Raw genomic sequence first — 21,260 nt, 5'->3', positions numbered from 1 at the left:
GGTGGGATATGGTCCCCGGAAGGGGAGGGGGTTTTAGTTCAGTCGGGCAACATGGTCGGTGCAGGTTTGGAGGGCCGAAGGGCCTGTTCCTGTGCTGTAATTTTCTTTGTCCTTTGTTCTTTCTCCTTTCACCCCTTTCCCAAGTCTCCCCGAAGCACTACCTTCGGAAGTTTGTTTTAATGTAAAGCCTGGGGTCAAAGGGAGGCCCATTTACCGAAGGGTTGTCCTTCACAAAGAGCGGTTCATTAGAATATGCAACTCGCTGCCACAGGGCGTGGTTCAGACAAACAGGTTCAGGGGAAACTAGATAAGTATACGAGTGGGGAAAGGGATAGGAAGTTATGTTGATCGGGTGAGACAGAGACAGAGGGGTGGGAGAAAATAGATCTAAAGATGTTTTGTGGCAGACCCTACTCTCCAGAATTTCTTTCAGTGCCTCTTGCAGTTTTTAAGAATTATCATTAGGGCTAATTTCTCCCAATTTCTGACTGTCCAAATGAACCAAAGTCGGAAACTCTTGGGGCTCTGGCAGGGGACCATACGAAATGCGCAGACACAGGGGAGGTGATGGCCTCATGGTATTATCAGTAACCCATTAAACTCAGCTAATGTTGTGGGGATCCCGGGTTCGAATCCCACCACGGCAGATGGAGGAATTTCAATTCAATCGAAAAAATATGGAATTAAAAATCTACTGATGAAACCATTGTCGGAAAAACCCATCTGGGTCACTAATGTCCTTTAGGGAAGGAAATCTGCCATCCTAACCCGGTCTGGCCTACATGTGACTCCAGAGCCACAGCAATGTGGTTGACTCTGAACTGCCCTCTGAACAAGATTAACTAGGGATTGGCAACCAGCCATGCTCATGAATAAAAAAATGCAGGTTTTATCCACAGCCTTCTCTTTGAGTGAAGAGACAACTCTATAAATAGGTAGCACCTTCAACCTCATAAAAGATCCTTACGAGACAAAATTAATCATGAAGCCACTACAGTCATGTTCGGGAAGATGGCCAAATAGGTGTGTTTTAAGGAACATCTTAAAGGGTTAGAGAGAGAGAGATGGAAAGGTTGAGGAAGGAGACTCTATGGAGCTCAGGGTCTTAGCAGCTGAAGGCACGGCCGCTACCAACGATACAGTTGTTGAATTCGATTATGAGGCCAGGATTAGGGGAGTGAGGAGATCTCAGAGGGTTCAGGGATTGGAGGAAATTGCTGAGACAGGGAGTGGGGGGGGTGGAGTGGGGGGGGGGGGTGGAGTGGGGGGGGTGAGTGGGGGGGGGGTGAGGCATTTAAAAATGAGGGTGAAACTTCTGAAACCGAGCGGGGTTGCCAAAAAGCGAGAGAAGGTAGGTCAGTGAGCACGACTTGGCGTAAGTCGGGATGCATACACACAGACAGAAATCTCCAATCATGGAATCATGGGAGGCCACTCGGCCCACTGCGGCAGTGCTGGCCCTTTGAAAGAGCTATCCAATTAGCCCCGATTATTTCCTCATGTGTCAAACCTTGTTGGGTAATGCACCTGTGTAGCACTTTGGGGGCCATTTTACTATATTAAGGGTGCTATATTAATGCAAGTTTATTAGGACAGCGGCAGGGACCAGGTTCGATTCCAGCCTTGGGTGACTGTCTGGGTGGAGTTTGCACTCTCTCCCCATGGCCACATGGGTTTCCTCCCACACTCCAAATATGTGCAGGTTAGGTGAATTGTGTATGCTCAACTGCCCCTTCATGTTCCAAAGGCGTCTCCACACCCAAGCTATGACTGTAACAATATATTCTGCATCCTTCCCTTTCCTTCTCTATGAACGGTCTGCTTTGTCTGTATAGCGCACAAGAAGCAATACTTTACACTGTGTACGAATATATGTGACAATAGTAAATCAAATCAAAGGTATCTAGGTTAAATGGACTAGCTATGGGAAATGTGTAGAGATATGGAGATAGACTGGGGGGAGAGAATATGTGTAAGATATTCTGGCCTCTTCTGAGCTGTAGAGATTTTTTTATTCATTTGTGGGACATGGGTGTCGCTGGCTGTGCCAGCATTTATTGCCCATCCCTAGTTGCCCTTGGAGGGCAGTTGAGAGTCAACCATATTGCTGTGACTGTGGAGTCACATGTAGGCCAGACTGGGTAAGGACGGCAAATTTACTTCCCCAAAGGACATTAGTGACCCAGGTGGGTTTATCCGACAACTGACAGTGGTTTCACGATCATCAGTAGATTCTTTATCCCAAATATTTTTGATTGAACTCAAATTCCACCATCTGCCGTGGTGGGATTCGAATCTGGGTCCCCCAGAACGTTAGCTGAGTCTCTGGATTAACAGTCCAGCGATAATACCACTACGCTATCGCCTCCCCTACATTTTATGATTCTCTGATTCCTTTACTGACAGAACACTTGCATGACACACAAGGGGGAATCAGTAGATGTGATACATTTGGACTTTGACAAAGTCCCGTACGGGAGATTATTGTGCAAGATTAAAGCGCATGGGACTGGGAGAAGTGTATTGAGATGGATAGAAAACTGATTGGCAGAGAAGAAACAAGGAGTAGGAATTAATGGGTACTTTTCAAATTGGCAGGCAGTGACAAGTGGGGTGCCACAGGGATTGGTGCTGGGTGGTGAGTAGTGAGCCTGTGGAATTCATTACCACAGGAAGTAGTTGATGCCAAAACATTGAATGTATTCACAAGGCGGCTGGATATAGGACTTGGGGCGAACGGGATCAAAGGTTATGCGGAGAAAGCAGGATTAGGCTATTGAGTTGGACGATCAGCCATGATCGTGATGAATGCAGAGCAGGCTCGAAGGGCCAAATGGCCTCCTCCTGCTCCTATCTTCTCAGTTTCTTTATTAGACGTTGGGAGAGGTGAAATTAAGAATGATTGATGTCACGGGGAGCTGAATTGGAAATCATTTGGCCACGGTGCAGGCTGCAGTGAGTGCGGGAAGGCCGGGCTGTCAGAGACAAGGTGAGACCCGCCTGCGGGCCCCAGGCTTCGATCCCGTCCGCTGTCCGATGCAGCCTCTCATCCACCCTCCGAGGCGAGCCGGATGCAGCACTGGAGGATCCCGGGCAGACACAGCTCCTGCTCGCTGCACCACCCCCCCACCCTCCGGGGAGACCGGCTGCCTGCCAGCGAGAGCCATGTGCAGAGACAGACCTGGGAGACCGCAGTTTCCATGGTGACGGCAGCAGCAGGGCAGGCCCAGGGTGGAGGCAGGCTTGTTTTTCTCAGATAAGGCCCTTCAGCTCGGGTGGGGATTCACCGCACGAGAGGCACCAACAGAAATCATTATCTTAGAAAACGTTTTGTTTTCTCCGTGAACTGGTTGGCGTCGCAGGCGCAGCCGTCTCCTCAGTGCCGGTTGTCAGTGCGCCCCGTCGCAGCTTCAGATGTGGAATTGAGACACCATCATTCACTGGATCAAAGCCAGTGAAAAACTGACAGAAGCAAAACTGGTACAAACTGTAAGTACCGATAAGATGTTCGCATCTAGTTAAATTTATGGAGTCTCAAACTGTTCAGACGGGAAGATCTTTGCCGTATCCACATCATGACTCGACAACTCCGAGGCCTCGTGGTGTGGGCCTCAGAGCGCAGGAGCAGGCCATTGGGCCCGTTACGGCTGTGTTGTCCCTTTGCAAGACAATTTCATGGGGTCACTCTCCCCTCTCCTGTCACCAGAAGCTGACAAACGCCTCCCTCCCTCGGCCACGGATTGACATCAACCCAGGGGAATAAAGAACAATTTTGTTTCCCAGTTGCCGAATTTGATCCCCGTTTTCGCTTCCAAAAAAAAAACTCCCTTGCCCTTGACATCTTGTGACACGAACCTGAGTGCCATTGGCGCAGTTCCAGGGATAGATGATTCACTTGGGCAGGCCCTAGGCGCAAACAAGGTGGGTGCCATTCCACTTTCCCTTCAAAATGGTCATCAGGCCAGTGAGGTCGGCAAGTCCTGCAGGCTTGAAATCTTATCCCTGAAATCTGAATCTCCAGCACTGTGGATGACAGCCATTAGAAACCCAACCAGGGCCCTGCCATCATCTGCCAAAGGAAATCTGCCACCCTCACTCAGTCTCACCTTGCACCTGAATCTCATCCCAGCTGACTGACGTTTCGACACTTGAGTTTAAAGCTTTGGAAGAGCAGCCACTGGTTATTTGCCATAGCAGCGACAGATTACTGGTATAAAGAACAAAGAACAATACAGCACAGGAAACAGGCCCTTCGGCCCTCCAAGCCTGCACCGCTCATTGGTCCAACTAGACCATTCGTTTGTATCCCTCCATCCCTCGTCTGTTCATGTGGTTATCCGGATAATCCCAGCGTGTCTGCCTCCACCCACCTTGCTTGGCAGTGCATTCCAGGCCCCCACCAACCTCTGTGTCAAATACATCCCTCTGATATCCGAGTTAAACCTTGCCCCACCCCCCCCCCGCCTCATCTTGAACCTGTGACCCCTCGTGATCGTCACCTCCGACCTGGGAAAAAGCTTCCCACTGTTCACCCGATCTATACCCTTCATAATTTTATACACCTCTATTAGGTCGCTCCTCATCCTCCGTCTTTCCAGGGAGAACAACCCCAGTTTACCCAATCTCTCCTATATGATAGGAGGAGCATTATTGGAGGACTTGGGGTTGACTGTGGTGCAAGATGTCCTCCGTAGCCCTGTGGGTAATCCTCTCATCCCTGGCAAAGAGGGATAAGGGTCCAAGAACCCCTGCCAGAGACAAGACACAGCCAACGCTCCCAGGGCAATACTGAGGGAGATTGTGCTGCGAGATGGGAAGGGTAGAGGGAGTGCCGCACTGTCAGAGGGTCAGTGCTGAGGGAGTGCCGCACTGTCAGAGGGTCAGTACTGAGGGAGTGCCGCACTGTCAGAGGGTCAGTACTGAGGGAGTGCCGCACTGTCAGAGGGTCAGTACTGAGGGAGCACTGCACTGCCAGAGGGTCAGTACTGAGGGAGTGCCACACTGTCAGAGGGTCAGTACTGAGGGAGCACCGCACTGTCAGAGGGTCAGTACTGAGGGAGTGCCGCACTGTCAGAAGGTCAGTACTGAGGGAGTGCCGCACTGTCAGAGGGTCAGTACTGAGGGAGCACCGCACTGTCAGAGGGTCAGTACTGAGGGAGTGCCACACTGTCAGAGGGTCAGTACTGAGGGAGTGCCGCTCTGTCAGAGGGTCAGTACTGAGGGAGTGCCGCACTGTCAGAGGGTCAGTACTGAGGGAGTGCCGCACTCTCAGAGGGTCAGTACTGAGGGAGTGCCGCACTGTCAGAGGGTCAGTACTGAGGGAGCACTGCACTGCCAGAGGGTCAGTACTGAGGGAGTGCCGCACTGTCAGAGGGTCAGTACTGAGGGAGCGCCGCACTGTCAGAGGGTCACTACTGAGGGAGTGCCGCACTGTCAGAGGGTCAGTGCTGAGGGAGTGCTGCACTGTTGGAGCTTCTGTCTTTCAGAAACTGAGACCCTGTGTACCCCCTCAGGGGGATATAAAAGATTCCAGTTTACTCTGTAAAGAGGAGCAGGGGAGTTTTCTCGTGTCCTGGGGGCCAATGTTTACCCTGCAACCAAGATCACAAAATTTAAAAAAAGGATGTTCAAGTCACGATTTCATGTTGTGATCACACCTTGTCTTGGCAACACTCGGAGGTAAAATAATTGTTTCCATGTTGTTTGGAGAGTTGTGCTCCATAGGGGAGGCTCCAGTGGGAGGCCATGGCCTCGCAGTATTAGCGTGAGATTATTAATCCCGAAACTCTGCGAATGCTCTCGGGACCCAGGTTTGAATCCCGCCACAGCCAAAGATTGTAGAATTGGAATTCAATAAGGAAAAAAACCTTGAATTAAAAATCTACCGATAGCAATGAAACCATTGTCTTTCTGGAGACCTGTCTCTACGTGGGACTTCAGGTTCATTTCCCTCTGTCCCACGTCCATCCCTCCTCGGGTCTCACTCTCAACAGCGAAGTCCTTTGGAATGATCTGAAGTTAGAGCCACCCTAAAATTGGCAGTTCTTACTCCCCTTATTGTCGCAAAAAAGCACAATGGCCTAATGGTATTATCGTGAGATTATCAATCCACAAACTCTGCTAATGTTCGAGGGACCACGGTTCAAATCCCACCACGGCAGATGGTGGAATTTGAATTCAATATAAAATATCTGGAATTCAGAATCTTCTGATGACCATGAAACCATTGTCGGGAAAACACATCTCATGTACTTTTGGGAAGGAAATCTGCCATCCTTACCCTGGTCTGGCCTACGTGCGACCCCAGAACCACAGCAGTGACTCTCAGCTGCCTTGAAATGGCCTCGCAAGCCACTCAGTTGCGTTCCAAGAAGGCAGCTCACTCTCTCAAGGGCAACTCGGGATGGGCAATAAATGCTGGCCAGTGATGCCCAGATCCCAGGAACGAGTTGAAAAAAAAAAGGCCACAGCTGATCCAGCACTGGCCGTGAGATGTCCAAACTGGGGAGGGCTCCGAAACCAGGCCTTGGATCCAAATTTGCTTTGGTGAAAGGCCTGTTTTGGGCAAGCCGAGGCTTTGAAGTGCCAGTCACGCACAGCCAATGACTGTTATATTGGATACTTCAGCTTCCATTCCAGCATCCGTAAAACTGGCAAGGCGGCAACAAATTTCCCCTACGCCATGCCTGAGTTGTTGCCAGTGTGTGTGCGCGCGTGTGTGTGTCTGCATTGTGTTTGGAAGGGCATCGGCTTCCATGGGTCCAGCTCCAGAGTTAATGAGAAAATGCCTCTCGACAGAATGAACTCTGTGTGTGTGTCAGCAAAACACTCTCAGCCGGCCAGAGGGACTGACAATGGACCACATGCAATCCAGTTCCAGAGTCCAGCAGCTCAGTACAATGCATCCTGCCCGCGACGCACAATTGGGGGCCCGTCACGGCCATTCTCTTAAGCCTGTTAATAATTAAAAGGTCGACAAAGCGAAAATGGAGTGGGTTGGGCTGTGTTTGTTTGTCCTATGAATTACACAGCGTGCATCATTGCAAAAAGCAGTTCTCCAGAATGTTGATGCACTTTCAGGCAAGATAGCGCTGGTTATGTAAAGGTACCCCCGCCGTGAGTTATTCCTGCTGCTCTCTGTATCTTGGTCACAATGATATATGACTTTCTCCTTGAATGCTAATCTCCTTAATCTTCATGTCCCTGTTGTTTCTCCCTCTCTGGCACCATTTATTCACTCTGATCTGGCTAAGTGTGAAGCGATGGCCCTGGATTGAATGCATGGTGATAGAAACAGGAGCTGGATCTGCACCCCTCCATCTCTCTCCCACCTCCTCCCCCTCCTCCTCCCTGTTGGCGTGGGAACCTGACTGAGACAGTGTCAGCCCAGAATTGATATGGAAGTGGGAGAATGGAGAGAGGGTGGGGGGGTAGTGGATGCAAGGTGGTCAGATTAAGTGCATGACTCATTTAGTCTCATCAGCAAGGCTCTTGGTTGTACTGAAGGGGAGGTCTGTGTCAAAGCCTGCCACAGGGGAGCCAAATAGACCCTCATTTCACCAATGCCAATCTGGATCTCATGCTGGAGATTGTGAAGAAGAGATCATAAGATACAGAATTAAGCCATTCGGCCCATCGTGTCTGCTCCGCGGCTGATATGTTTCTCAACCCCATTCTCCTGCCTTTTCCCTGTAATCTTTGGTCCCCTTACCAATCAAGAACCTATCTATCTCTGTCTTCAACACACTCAGTGACCCGGCCTCCTCTGTGGCAATGAGATTCACCAAACCCTCTAGCTGAAGAAATTCCTCCTCATCTCCGTTCTGAAGGGTTGTCCCTTTATTCAGATCCTTATTGGGGGCACAGTGGTTCTGGGTTCGAATCCTGGCTTGGGTCACTGCCTGTGCGGAGTCTGCACATTCTCCCCGTGTCTGCGTGGGTGTCCTCCGGGTGCTCTGGTTTCCTCCCACAATCCAAAGATATGTCGGTTTGGTGGATTGGCCATGCTAAATTGCCCCTTAGTGTCAGGGGGATTAGCTGGGGTAAATGCAGGGGTTATGGGGATAGGGTCTGTGTGTAATTGTGGCTAGTGCAGATTCGATGGGCTGAATGGCCTGTTTCTACACTATAGGGATTCTATGTTTCTATGATGCTTCTAAAGTCCATCAGGTGCAGACCCAGAGTCCTCAAACAAAGTGGGCAGTCCTCTTTCTGGAGGGTGGTAAAAGGAGGTCATCTCAAGGCAGCCCTGTTTGCCTTGATTTCCCTCCACCTCCAATTTACTCCTCCTCTCTTCCCTCCTGATCCCAGAGCCTCAATACCTTCAAGGTCTTCACCTCTCCAGAGGACCACGTTATGGCGAGGGCAGCAGGCCACGTTGATCATGACCTTGGTAGGAGGATATTGGAGGACACCAGCCAACTGGTCCAGGCACTGGCCTTAGCCCTCTCTGAGACTGCAATGCCCCACCAGTTCTGTGTTGTCCAGCCCCGAGAGCCCATGTCGCCTGTTCGAGACAGCGGTATGTAACTGTCGATGAGACGCTGTAAGGATCTTCAGGATCCAGTGGCGAAGAAACTCAAGGACACAGTTTCCTTGATTGCTAGTGGTGGGTGAGGTCTATGCTGAAGATGGCACAGGTTGACATCAGTTTTAATGAGCTGGTTAAGATTGTGGTAGGTGATGGCCTAGTGGTATTATCGCTAAATTATTAATCCAGAAACTCAGCAAATGCTCTAGGGACCCGCGTTCGAATCTCGCCACAGCAGATGGTTGAATTTGAATTCAATAAAAAATATTTGGAATTAAGAATCGACTGATGACCATGAAACCATTGTTGGAAAAACCCATCTGGTTCACGAATGTCCTTGAGGGAAGGAAATCTCACCCAGTCTGGCCTACATGTGACTCCAGAGCCACAGCAATGTGGTTGACTCTCAACTGCCCTCAGGCAATGAGGGATGGGCAATAAATGCTGGCCCAGCCGGTGACGTCCATGTCCCACAGATGAATAATAAAATAAAAATCTGAATTGGCCTCCACACCCAGTCATCACCCAGCTCAAACAGAGACCAGATTTAGGCCAGGGAAATCCACACCTTAGGAACTATCTTTTGTCAATCTCCAGCCAGCCTCTATGGGTATCCGAAGTCATGATGTGGGTATGCTGGCGTTGGACTGGCGTAAACACAGTAAAAAGTCTGACAACACCAGGTTTTAGACTTTTTACTGTGTATCCGAAGTCAGTCAACCTTGGAGTTTGTCTCCCACCTTCTCTCCTCACAAACTGGGAAGTGACCATCTTTAGTCAACATCCTGGCGGGGGGTTACCATTGACCAGAATCTCAACTGAACTCATCACATAAACACTGTGGCTGCAACGGCAGGTCAGAGACGAGGAATACTGCAGCAAGTAACTCACCTCCTGACTCCCCCCAAAGCCTGTCCACCATCTACAGGGCACAAGTCAGGAGTGTGATGGAATACTCCCCATTTGCCTGGATGGGTGCAGCTCCAACAACACTCAAGAAGCTCGACACCATCCAGGACAAAGCAGCCCCGCTTGATTGGCCCCCCATCCACAAACATTCACTCCCTCCACCACCGACACTCAGTAGCAGCAGTGTGTACCATCGACAAGATGCACTGCAGCAACTCATCCTCAGACAGCACCTTCCAAACCCACGACCAATTCCATCTAGAAGGACAAGGGCAGCAGACACATGGGGAACACCACCACCTGTAAGTTCCCCTCCAAACCCTCACCATCCTGACTTGGAAATATATCGGCCGTTCCTTCACTGTCGCTGGGCCAAAATCCTGGAATTCCCTTCCTAACGGCATTGTGGGTCAACCTGCAGCATGCGAACTGCAGCCATTCAAGAAGACAGCTCACCACCACCTTCTCAAGGGGCAATTAGGGATGGGCAATAAATGCTGGCCAGCCAGTGATGGCCATGTCCCATGAATGACCACCCCTAATTTCCCTTGAACTGAGTGGTTAAGCCATTTAAGAATCAACCACATTAGTGTGGGTCTGTAGTCACCTGTTGTTCAATCTTCCTTCCCTGAAGGTTGTTTTTTTCAGAACAGTCAATGAGAGTTCCTATTACTGAGACAAGCTTAAAATCCAGATTTAGTCATTGAATTTAAATTCCACCAGCTGTCCTGCTGGGATTTGAACCCACGTCCTCAGAGCATTGGTCTGGGTTTTTTTGGTGCCATTCCCACTCAACCACCACCTCCCCAAAAATGAAATTATTACATTTAACACCATTCCCCAAAGGACAGCAGCAAGTCCGAATGAATGTGCTGCATTTGTCGTTTGATTTGATCACCATTTCACTGGCTCTGAGCTCCCAGCTCAATTAGAAAGAAATTTGATTCAGTTCATTGCAGTGAAAAGTATTGTTTGATTTGATTTATTATTGTCACATGTATTGGGATACAATGAAAAGTATTGTCTCTTGCCCGCTATCCAGACAAAGCACACCGTTCATAGAGCACAGAATGGGGTGTTAGTCACTGCTGGGGTGTAGAAAAAGATCAACTTAATATAAGGTAGGACCATTCAAAAGTCTGACGGAAGCAGGGAAGAAGCTGTTCTTGAGTTGGTTGTTACGTGACCTCAGACTTTTGTATCTTTTTCCCAGCAGTAAAAAGTGGAAGGGAGAATGTCTTGGGTGCATGATTATGCTGGCTGCTTTGCAGAGGCAGTGGGAAGTGTAGACAGAGTCAATGGATGGGAGGCTGGTTTGCGTGATGGACTGGGCTACATTCACAACCCTTTGTAGTTTCTTGCAGTCTTGGACAGAGCAGGAGCCCATACCAAGCTTGATACAATCAGGAAGAATGCATTTTATGGTGCAGCAGTAAAAATTGGTGAGAGTTTTAGTGGATATGCCAAATTTTCTTCGCCTCCTGAGAAAGTAGAGGTGTTGGTGGCATTTCTTAACTATAATGTTAAGGGACCAGGACAGGTTGTTGGTGATCTGGAAACTTGAAGCTCTCGACCCTTTCCACTTCATCTCTGTTGATGGAGACAGGGGCATGCCCTCCACTACACTTCCTGAAATTGTATTTATACTGCACTTTTCAATGAAGTGATGACTTAACACTGAACTTCTCTCTGGTGTATCCCAAATAGAGCAGCCAATTTCCACCAAGAAATGCCACTCAAACGGGAAATCGGTTAAGTGACAAAATAATCTGTTTTGTTTGACGGAGGAGAGTTTGTGAGGACAATTTCAGATTGGATGGTGAGATCTTCAACATCCACTGCGGTGGGACCTTAATTTAATATTAATCTGAAAGATAGCACATCTGACAGTGCGGCACTCCCTCGGCACTGACCCTCTGGCAGTGCGGCACTCCCTCGGCACTGACCCTCTGGCAGTGCGGCACTCCCTCGGCACTGACCTTCTGGCAGTGCGGCACTCCCTCGGCACTGACCCTCTGGCAGTGCAGCACTCCCTCGGCACTGACCCTCTGGCAGTGCGGAACTCCCTCGGCACTGACCCTCTGGCAGTGCGGCACTCCCTCGGCACTGACCCTCTGGCAGTGCGGCACTCCCTCGGCACTGACCCTAGAAATGGATACTGATATGACATTATCTGTAACTTATTTGCACATCTAATCATTTGCTCAACTAAGAAAACACAGAGAAGTTAAAGCCTGGTTTTCATTCGCAGAGCAGAAAGGATCACACAGCCTGTGCAGCATGTCAGAGAAGGAGCAAGTCTTTCAGAATGCACTGATGTTCACCATTTAACTGGTACAGTACGTGTCCACCAATCTGTACTACAAGATTCACCATTCAAATGCTCTCACCTTATAACTGCCCACTGACGACTAGGAAACTTTCACAGTAACGTCATTACAGTGTTAATGTAAGGCTACTTGTGACTAATAAACAAATTTAACTTGATGGTTGGAGTTATAAGGAGAGGCCGGATGGACTGAGACATTTTTCTCTGGAGCGTAGGAGGCTGAGGGGTGATCTTATAGAGGTCTATAAAATAATGAGGGGCACAGATCAGCAAGATAGTCAGTATCTTTTCCCAAAGGTAGGGGAGTCTAAAACGAGAGGGCATAGGTTTAAGCTGAGAGGGGAGAGATAAAAAAGGGTCCAGAGGGGCAATTTTTTCACACAGAGGGCGGTGAGTCTCTGGAATGAGCTGCTAGAGGTACAGGCGGATACAATTTTGTCTTTTAAAAAGCTTTTATACAGTTACGTGGCTAAGATGGGTATAGAGGGATATGGGCCAAACACAGGCAATTGGAACTAGCTTTGAGATTAAAAGAAGGGGCGGCATGGACAACTTGGGCTGAAGGGCCTGTTTCCATGCTGTTAACCTCTATGACTCTAACTTCACTTTAACTGATGGTCAGCAGCAATATTCACTGTCTTGATTCCTTTCACATAAATTTATTCTGAGGTAATCACAGATTACCCTGAGCAGCACGGTGGCACAGTGGTTAGCACCGCTGCCTCACTGTGACAGGGACCTGGGTTCGATTCCCGGCTTGGGTTGCCGTCTGTGTGGAGCTTGAATGTCTCCCTTGCGTCTGCGTGGGTTTCCTCCGGGTGCTCCGGTTTCCTCCCACAGACCAAAAGACGTGCAGGTTAGGTGGATTGGCCACGCTAAATTGACTCTGTGTGTCAGGGGTACTAGCAGGTTAAACGCATGGGGTTACGGGGATAGGGCTTGACTGGGATTGTTGTCGGTGCAGCCTTGATGGGCCAAATGGCCTCTTTCCCTACTGTAGGGGATTGTACGATAAGGGAAACCAACAGAGAGTACTTGAGCCAGACTTCAGAGAGGAAACCAACAGATTCATAAAAATCCTTAATTAATTTATAGAAATGTTACCACTTGCGTTGAAACTTTGAAAGTACATCGATCACTGCAAGTTGTGCTGCAGGTCTCTAAAAAAAGCAACCCCAGCACTGGGCTTTTTTTGTCCGAGAAGATATAATTTGAAAATAGGCAAGTTATACTAAAACTATTGGTCCTTGGTTAGTGAGAGCACTGTGTGTGGATCCAGTCACCATATTATACAAAGGGAGCACTGGAAAGGGCAAGGGGAAGATTTCTAAGGATAACTCCAGAAATATGTGTCAGGAAAGGATTGGCAGGCTGGTTCTCTTTTTGCTTGAAAAAAGGAGAATGATGAGGTGACCAAATCGAACTTTGATAATACTGAAAGGTTTTTGATGGGGCGGTGTTATGAGTCAGGTTAGAAACTTCAAAATGTTTTATGGAGCCCGCCTGAATCATAAGATTCGCATCTTGAATTTGGCAAGGATAAAAATGATGTGTTTCACTTCAGATATGATTCAAGTGACCCACTAGGGAGCTTTTATCAAACACAGTTTACCTAAGAATATAGTTGACATGTATAGTAAGAAAACTAGCAAAAGCTTTTATCAAACAAGAAACAGAACAATCACTATAATGAATATTATAGAGTCCCTACAGTGCAGAAGGAGACCATTTGATCCATTGAGTCTACACTGACCACAATCCCACCTCGTCCCTATTCCCAGAACCCATCATATTTACCCTGCTAATTTCCCTGATTACTAGGGTTAATTTAACATGACCAATCAACCTAATCTGCACATCTTTGGACGGTGGGAGGAAACCAGAGCACCCGGAAGAAACCCACCCAGACATAGGGAGAACATCAGACTCCATACAACAGTGACCTGAGCCTGAATTCAACCCAGGTCCCTGGCACAGTGAGGCAACAGTGCTAATCACTGTGCCACAATGCCACCCCCTGATATATATAGAATGTGCCAATTAAAGTCAACTTCCATAAATAACCCTTTAAACAGGCTTAATACAGAAAAGTCTACTGCTCACGTGACACCGGGATCGAGGCCTTTAGTTGAATTCTCCAGTCAAATGTTCTTGAGACTCTGATCAGTTTGAAGACAAAACAGCTTCCCAAAACACCACAGCGACTCTGATCCAGTCCCCAATTTTAGCAGATTTTCACCCTTCAGGAAAGCAACAGAATTTTCAGAACAACAGGGAGAGAGAGAAAACACTTTTTTTTAAGCACACTGACCCTTCTAAAACTCAAAACTTCAACCTGCAGCTCCAAACTGAAACTGAAAATCGATCCTTAACTTAACTACAGCTTTTCTTCTCCTGCCAACAACGACATCACCAAAGGCAAAAAAAAACTAATAAAAGTCCATTAACGTCACAGTGGATACCGAGAGATTTCCTCTTGTGGGGAGACAGCATAACCAGAGGCCATCAATGTTCGAATCATCAAGAAATACAACAGGCAATTCATAGGAAATGTATCCATATTGAGGAGAATGTGGAACTCACGGCCAAAGGGAGTGGTTGAAGTGCATTGTGTGGTTGTATTTAAGGGGAAGCTGGACAAATGTATGATGGAGGGCAGAATGGAGAAACATAGAAAATAGGAGGAGGAGGAGGCTATTTGGCCCTTTTAGCCCATTCTGCCATTCATCACGATCATCCAACTCAATAGCCTCATCCTGCTTTCTCCCAATAACCTTTGATCCCATTCACCCCAAGTGCGATATCCAGCCCCCTCTTGAATACATTTGATGTTTCGGCATCAACTACTTCCTGTGGCAATGAATTCCACAGGCTCACCGGGTGAAGAAATGTCTCCTTACCTCCGTCCTAAATGGTCTCCCCTGAATCCTCAGACTGTAACCCCCTGGTTCTGGGCTCCCCTCACCATCGGGAACATCCTATCTGCATCTACCCTGTCCATTCCTGTTAGAATTTTGTAAATCTCTGTGAGATCCCCCCCTCATTCATCTGAACTCCTGCTAAAACAATCCTAACCGAGTCAATCTCTCCTCATACATCGGTCCCGCCATCCCGGGAATCAGCCTGGTAAACCTTCGTTGCAAGAGAGCAAGAACATCCTTCCTCAGAAAAGGAGACCAAAACTGCACTCAACATGAGTTATGGTGAGATGGTCAAGGTGGTAGGTTTGGATGAGGAAAGATGGAGAAGGTTAGAGTGGAGCATAAATCCCAGTGTAACTAGATGAGCTGAAGGGCATGTTTGCGATGCTGGATAGCTGATGGAATCCCATTTTGAAAGAAGTCAACTCTCCAATGGGCCAGGTGTGCAGACACATGTTTGGAAGTTTGGCAATGTATTTCAGTTCACCAGAGCCCACATGGATCATGCGTTCAACGCACCTCACGAAGGGTATATCAGTCTCAGAGTGGTTTCAGAACAGATTCATCAGAATGTCTTGAAGGAGCTTGAAGGGTTAAATTGCACAGACAGGTCGCAAATGGTTTGGTTTGTACTCCCTTCAGTTCAGAAGTTTGAGATGATTAAAATATAAAGATAGATTTGGATGGGGTAGGTGCAGATAAATTGACTTCGAAATAGCCTCAAAAAGAAATGTGACATTTTTTGTTTTTTTTCCTGTAGATTTGTCAGCAGATTACACAGAGCGACTGCAACAATAAACATGCAGAAGGTAGGATTAACATCAGAGATTTCCTCCATTCACAGTGTGATCTGTGTGAATCCTCAGGTGGTGGAGCTACTTTGGACATTATCAACAACAGCCGCCTTGCCGTCATTCAGTTGGCGTCATCTGTTCTGAATGGGTTGCCAGGATTCTGAATCACTGGATTACCCCCTTCCCATGCTGTGAGGTTCACAGTCTGGCTTACAATCACTTCCAACTGGGACATTTTCAGGAAGCCCCTTGTTAATACTGACACACTTCAAGGTCCCCTGTAAATGTTCATGCACTGCCTGGAACCCCTGGTAAATATTAACCACACCTGGACCCCCTCTAAATACTGACATGCTCCTACGGACCCCTTCTAAATACTGACACGCTCTTAGAGACCTCCTGTAAATACTGACAAATACCTTGGGGCCCCCTGTACATACTGACACACTCCCCAGGGACCCCCTGTAAATACTGACACACTCCCCAGGGACCCCCTGTAAATACTGACACACTCCCCAGGGACCCCCTGTACATACTGACACACTCCCCAGGGACCCCCTGTAAATACTGACACACACTCCCCAGGGACCCCCCTGTAAATACTGACACACTCCCCAGGGACCCCCTGTACATACTGACACACTCCCCAGGGACCCCCTGTAAATACTGACACACACTCCCCAGGGACCCCCTGTAAATACTGACACACTCCCCAGGGACCCCCTGTACATACTGACACACTCCCCAGGGACCCCCTGTACATACTGACACACTCCCCAGGGACCCCCTGTAAATACTGACACGCTCCACAGGGACCCCCTGTAAATACTGACACGCTCCCCAGGGACCCCCTGTAAATACAGACGCACTCCCCAGGGACCCCCTGTAAATACTGACACGCTCCCCAGGGACCCCCTGTAAATACTGACACGCTCCCCAGGGACCCCCTGTAAATACTGACACGCTCCCCAGGGACCCCCTGTAAATACTGACACGCTCCCCAGGGACCCCCTGTAAATACTGACACGCTCCCCAGGGACCCCCTGTAAATACTGACACGCTCCCCAGGGACCCCCTGTAAATACTGACACGCTCCCCAGGGACCCCCTGTAAATACTGACACACTCCCCAGGGACCCCCTGTAAATACTGACACACTCCCCAGGGACCCCCTGTAAATACTGACACAGTCCCCAGGGACCCCCTGTAAATACTGACACGCTCCCCAGGGACCCCCTGTAAATACTGACACGCTCCCCAGGGACCCCCTGTAAATACTGACACGCTCCCCAGGGACCCCCTGTAAATACTGACACGCTCCCCAGGGACCCCCTGTAAATACTGACACACTCCCCAGGGACCCCCTGTAAATACTGACACACTCCCCAGGGACCTCTTGTAAATACTAACACTCTCCTAGGGCACCCCCCCATACATACTAACACTCTCCTAGGGCCCCCCCATACATACTGACAATCTCCTAGGGCCCCCCCATACATACTCACACTCTCCTAGGGCTCCCCCATACATACTAACACTCTCCTAGGGCCCCCCCATACATACTAACACTCTCCTAGGGTCCTCCATACATACTAACACTCTCCTAGGGCCCCCCCATACATACTCACACTCTCATAGGGCACCCCCCCATACATACCCACACTCTCCTAGGGCCCCCCCATACATACTGACAATCTCCTAGGGCCCCCCCATACATACTGACACTCTCCTAGGGCCCCCCCATACATACTAACACTCTCCTAGGGCCCCCCCATACATACTAACACTCTCCTAGGGTCCTCCATACATACTAACACTCTCCTAGGGCCCCCCCCATACATACTGACACTCTCCTAGGGCCCCCCCATACATACTAACACTCTCCTAGGGCCCCCCCATACATACTAACACTCTCCTAGGGTCCTCCATACATACTAACACTCTCCTAGGGCCCCCCCATACATACTCACACTCTCATAGGGCACCCCCCCATACATACCCACACTCTCCTAGGGCCCCCCCATACATACTGACAATCTCCTAGGGCCCCCCCATACATACTGACACTCTCCTAGGGCCCCCCCATACATACTAACACTCTCCTAGGGCCCCCCCATACATACTAACACTCTCCTAGGGTCCTCCATACATACTAACACTCTCCTAGGGCCCCCCCCATACATACTGACACTCTCCTAGGGCCCCCCCATACATACTAACACTCTCCTAGGGCCCCCCCATACATACTAACACTCTCCTAGGGTCCTCCATACATACTAACACTCTCCTAGGGCCCCCCCATACATACCCACACTCTCATAGGGCACCCCCCCATACATACTGACACTCTCCTAGGGCCCCCCCATACATACGAACACTCTCCTAGGGCCCCCCCACACATACGAACACTCTCCTAGGGCCCCCCCATACATACTAACACTCTCATAGGGGCCCCCCCCATACATACTAACACTCTCATAGGGGCCCCCTGTAAATTCATCTCTCGGAAGCCCTGACGCACTGCCTGAGAACCCCGTAAATATCAAAACATTCTGGGGGAAGGGCGGGTGGGGGAGACACTGCCTTGGACCCCCTGGTAAATACTGACAGGTTCCCGGTGACTGCTGTAAACACTGACACACTCCCTGGGGTCCCAGAGGCTCCCTGTAAACAGTAACACCCACCCTCCCTGTAACCCTCTGCAAATATTCGGCCAATTCCGCAAAGAGAACATCGCTGAAATGTGGGAATCTTGGAGTTGGGGTCAGTGGTGCTAATTCGATTTGACATTTTTCACCACCTCCCCAGTTCACTGCACGTCTTTGACAGGCAATTATTCTCTCTCAGGATCGGTTAATCAGTCAGTCTGCACATTGTTCAGTCGAGCTCAACATTGGGTGGGACAGAAGCAGACGATCTTAGTTTGCAATGCCTGTTCCTTGCCCCCTGACCTAACCTCCGAATGTCTAATGCAGACAGTGGAAAGAATTGCTCCACAAAAAGCAAAGTCCTGCAGATCTCCACTGGGATCGCAGTAACCTAGCTTCTTCGGCTGCTGCTACCAGTTTAGTGCAATCAGTCAAACAAATATTTATCTTTAATTCATGGATGGGAGGCGTGAGTTGCTGGTTCGACCACCATCCATTTATTGCCCATCCCTTGAGATAAGATAGCAGGCCACCTTTTAGGCAGCTTGAGTGGCTTGCTAGGCCATTTCGGAGGGCAATTAAGAGTCAACTGGGGTTTGAAGTCACATACAGGCAAAACCTGGTCTTGACAAATGTCCTCCCCGAAGGACATGAATCGAACCAGATGGGCCTTTGTGATAACGCAGCAGTCCCATTGACATTAACTCTTTATTTGATCCCCGTTAACCCTTTATTTGAATACCGTGGTGGGATTTGAACTCAGCGAGCGGCTACGATCTGGAATGACAGCCTGAGAGAGTGGCAGAGGCGGGTTCAAGCAAGGCTCTCGACAAGGAAATGATTTGGAAAGTAAGGATGTGCAGGATTAAGGGGAGAAGGTGGGAGAATGGGCCAAAATGAATTGTTCATTCGGAGAGCCAATGCAGGCACAGTGGGCTGAATGGCCTCCTCCTGCACCCTAACAATTCTGTGAGAGCGTTTCTATGTCATTGGTCCAGGTCTCCCAATCACTAGTTTTGTAAGATAACCACCTTCCCATCAGTATTAGTGCTGTCTGTTTTATATAAAATTCAGACAACGCACCAAACTTGAGACTGGCAGATTTTACCTCACAAGCTGCATCTAACTTCCATTCATCCACCTAACACTCTTCCTCTATCTCCTTTAAGTCACAGCAATCTCACACATCGCCAGGAAGTGTCTGCTCCAACCGTCCATTGAGTGCCCCTGGATCACCAGGCTCGACAATATGTGTGAGTACAGTTTTCCTGGCTGGATGTGGCCTTGCTGTGTACGGATGTTGGATTGTTACCTTGCTGTCTACAGATTTTAGACTGTTACCTTGCTGTGCACAGATGTTGACTGCTTACCTTGCTGGGTACAGATATTAGATTGTTACCTTGCTATGTACAGATGTTGGATTGTTACCTTGTGTACAGATGTTGGGTGTTTACCTTGGTGTGTATGATGTTGGATTTTTGCCTTGCTGATGCAGGTGTTGGATCATTACCCTTCTGTTTACAGATGTTAGATCATTACCGTGCTGTGCACAGATGTTGAGTGGTTACCTTACTGTGTAGAGATGTTGACTGGTTACCTTGCTGCAGACAGATGTTGACTGGCTACCATGCTGAGTACAGATGTTGGATTGTTACCTTGCTGTGTACAGATGTTGGGTCGTTCCCCTGCTGTATACAGATATTGGATCACTACCTTGTGGTGTACAGATGTTGGATGGTTACCTTAGCGTGTACAGATGTTGGATGGTTACCTTAGCGTGTACAGATGTTGGATGGTTATCTTGATGTGTACAGATGTTGGATGGTTATCTTGCTGCGTACAGATGTTGGATGGTTATCTTGATGCGTACAGATGTTGGATGGTTATCTTGCTGCGTACAGATGTTGGATGGTTATCTTGATGCGTACAGATGTTGGATTGTTAACTTGCTGCGTACAGGTGTTGGATGGTTATCTTGATGCGTACAGATGTTGGATTGTTACCTTGCTGCGTACAGATGTTGGATTGTTACCTTGCTGCGTACAGATGTTGGATCGTTACCTTGCTGCGTACAGATGTTGGATTGTTACCTTGCTGCGTACAGATGTTGGATTGTACCTTGCCGCGTACAGATGTTGGATTGTTACCTTGCTGTGTACAGATGTTGGATTGTTACCTAGCTGCGTACAGATGTTGGATTGTTACCTTGCTGCGTACAGATGTTGGATTGTTACCTTGCTGCGTACAGATGTTGGATTGTTACCTTGCTGCGTACAGATGTTGGATTGTTACCTTGCAGTGTACAGATGTTGGATTGTTGCCTTGCTGTGTGCAGATGTTTCTACTTGCGTGGTTCTGTCAGAGCAGACTGGTACAGAACTAGCTGACAAATCATTTCTTGCAAACCAGCCAATCTTTGTGATGATCTAGCATGGCTTTGGGGAGTTTACATCTGTGGATAAACTGTTCCAAAAATCACTGACTGCAATATAGACTGTCTGATCAAACTTACGGGGGTTACCCTCAAGCCCCAAGCTGTCGTGCTGTGAGCACAGATCGACTGGGCTCCATTTCACTGCTGCATGGATTTTCAGTCCGAGCAATTTTAACTCCAGGATCTTATTTATACCTTACTCTCCTGGTTAATTCCTGTGGTGGGATTTGAACAGAGTAAGCGGTTTGGATCTGGAATCACAGCCTGAGAGTAAGGTGGAGGCAGGTTTAATCGAAGCTTTTGAAAGGAGTGAGGGTTATTCAAAAAGGATAAATGTGTGCAGCGTTGTGGAGAGAAGGGAGGAGAATGCTACGAAGTAACGTATTGGCAACCAACTCAATGGCGAGGGTTAAGGTTTGGATGGACTGAGGGTCACTGAGGGGAGGCCCTCCATTTGTTGGGAGTGATTTCAAGGAAGGGCAAGGGGTGCGGGGAAGGGAGGTGCAGCCCAGAGCAGGCACAGTGGTTAGCACTGCTGTCTCACAGCACCAGGGACCCGGGTTCAATTCCCGGCTTGTGTGGAGTCTGCACATTCTCCCCGTGTCTGCATGGGTTTCCTCCAGGTGCTCCAGTTCCCTCCCACAGTCCAACGATGTGCTGGTTAGGTGGACTGGCCATGCTAAATTGACCCCGAGC

At 48.8% G+C, this 21,260-nt stretch overlaps 2 protein-coding genes across 3 annotated transcripts in view; one reads left to right on the top strand and one right to left on the bottom strand.

The window, feature by feature from the left end:
* dmtn (dematin actin binding protein) overlaps nucleotides 1-21,260 on the top strand; it is a 67,658-nt gene that overhangs the window by 10,571 nt on the left and 35,827 nt on the right. The window contains 3 exon segments of the mRNA XM_080217263.1: nucleotides 11,691-11,778; nucleotides 15,450-15,498; nucleotides 19,300-19,383. Coding sequence (XP_080073389.1) covers nucleotides 15,490-15,498; nucleotides 19,300-19,383 — 93 coding nt within the window. The 5' untranslated portion in view covers nucleotides 11,691-11,778; nucleotides 15,450-15,489.
* The window catches only part of LOC145361445 (leucine-rich repeat LGI family member 3-like), a 103,089-nt gene that overhangs the window by 63,348 nt on the left and 18,481 nt on the right, over nucleotides 1-21,260 (bottom strand). For both annotated transcript variants that reach the window (XM_080217261.1, XM_080217260.1), the window contains exon 2: nucleotides 13,872-14,008. The gene's annotated coding sequence lies outside the window, so the exon portion shown is untranslated. The remainder of the gene's footprint in view (nucleotides 1-13,871; nucleotides 14,009-21,260) is intronic.

The sequence above is a fragment of the Carcharhinus amblyrhynchos genome, chromosome 34 (assembly GCF_965287045.1).
Source record: "Carcharhinus amblyrhynchos chromosome 34, sCarAmb.v2.hapA, whole genome shotgun sequence".
Classification (NCBI taxonomy): Eukaryota; Metazoa; Chordata; class Chondrichthyes; order Carcharhiniformes; family Carcharhinidae; genus Carcharhinus; species Carcharhinus amblyrhynchos.
Note: the sequence above shows the minus strand (reverse complement) of the source record. Positions and strands in the feature narration are given on the sequence as shown.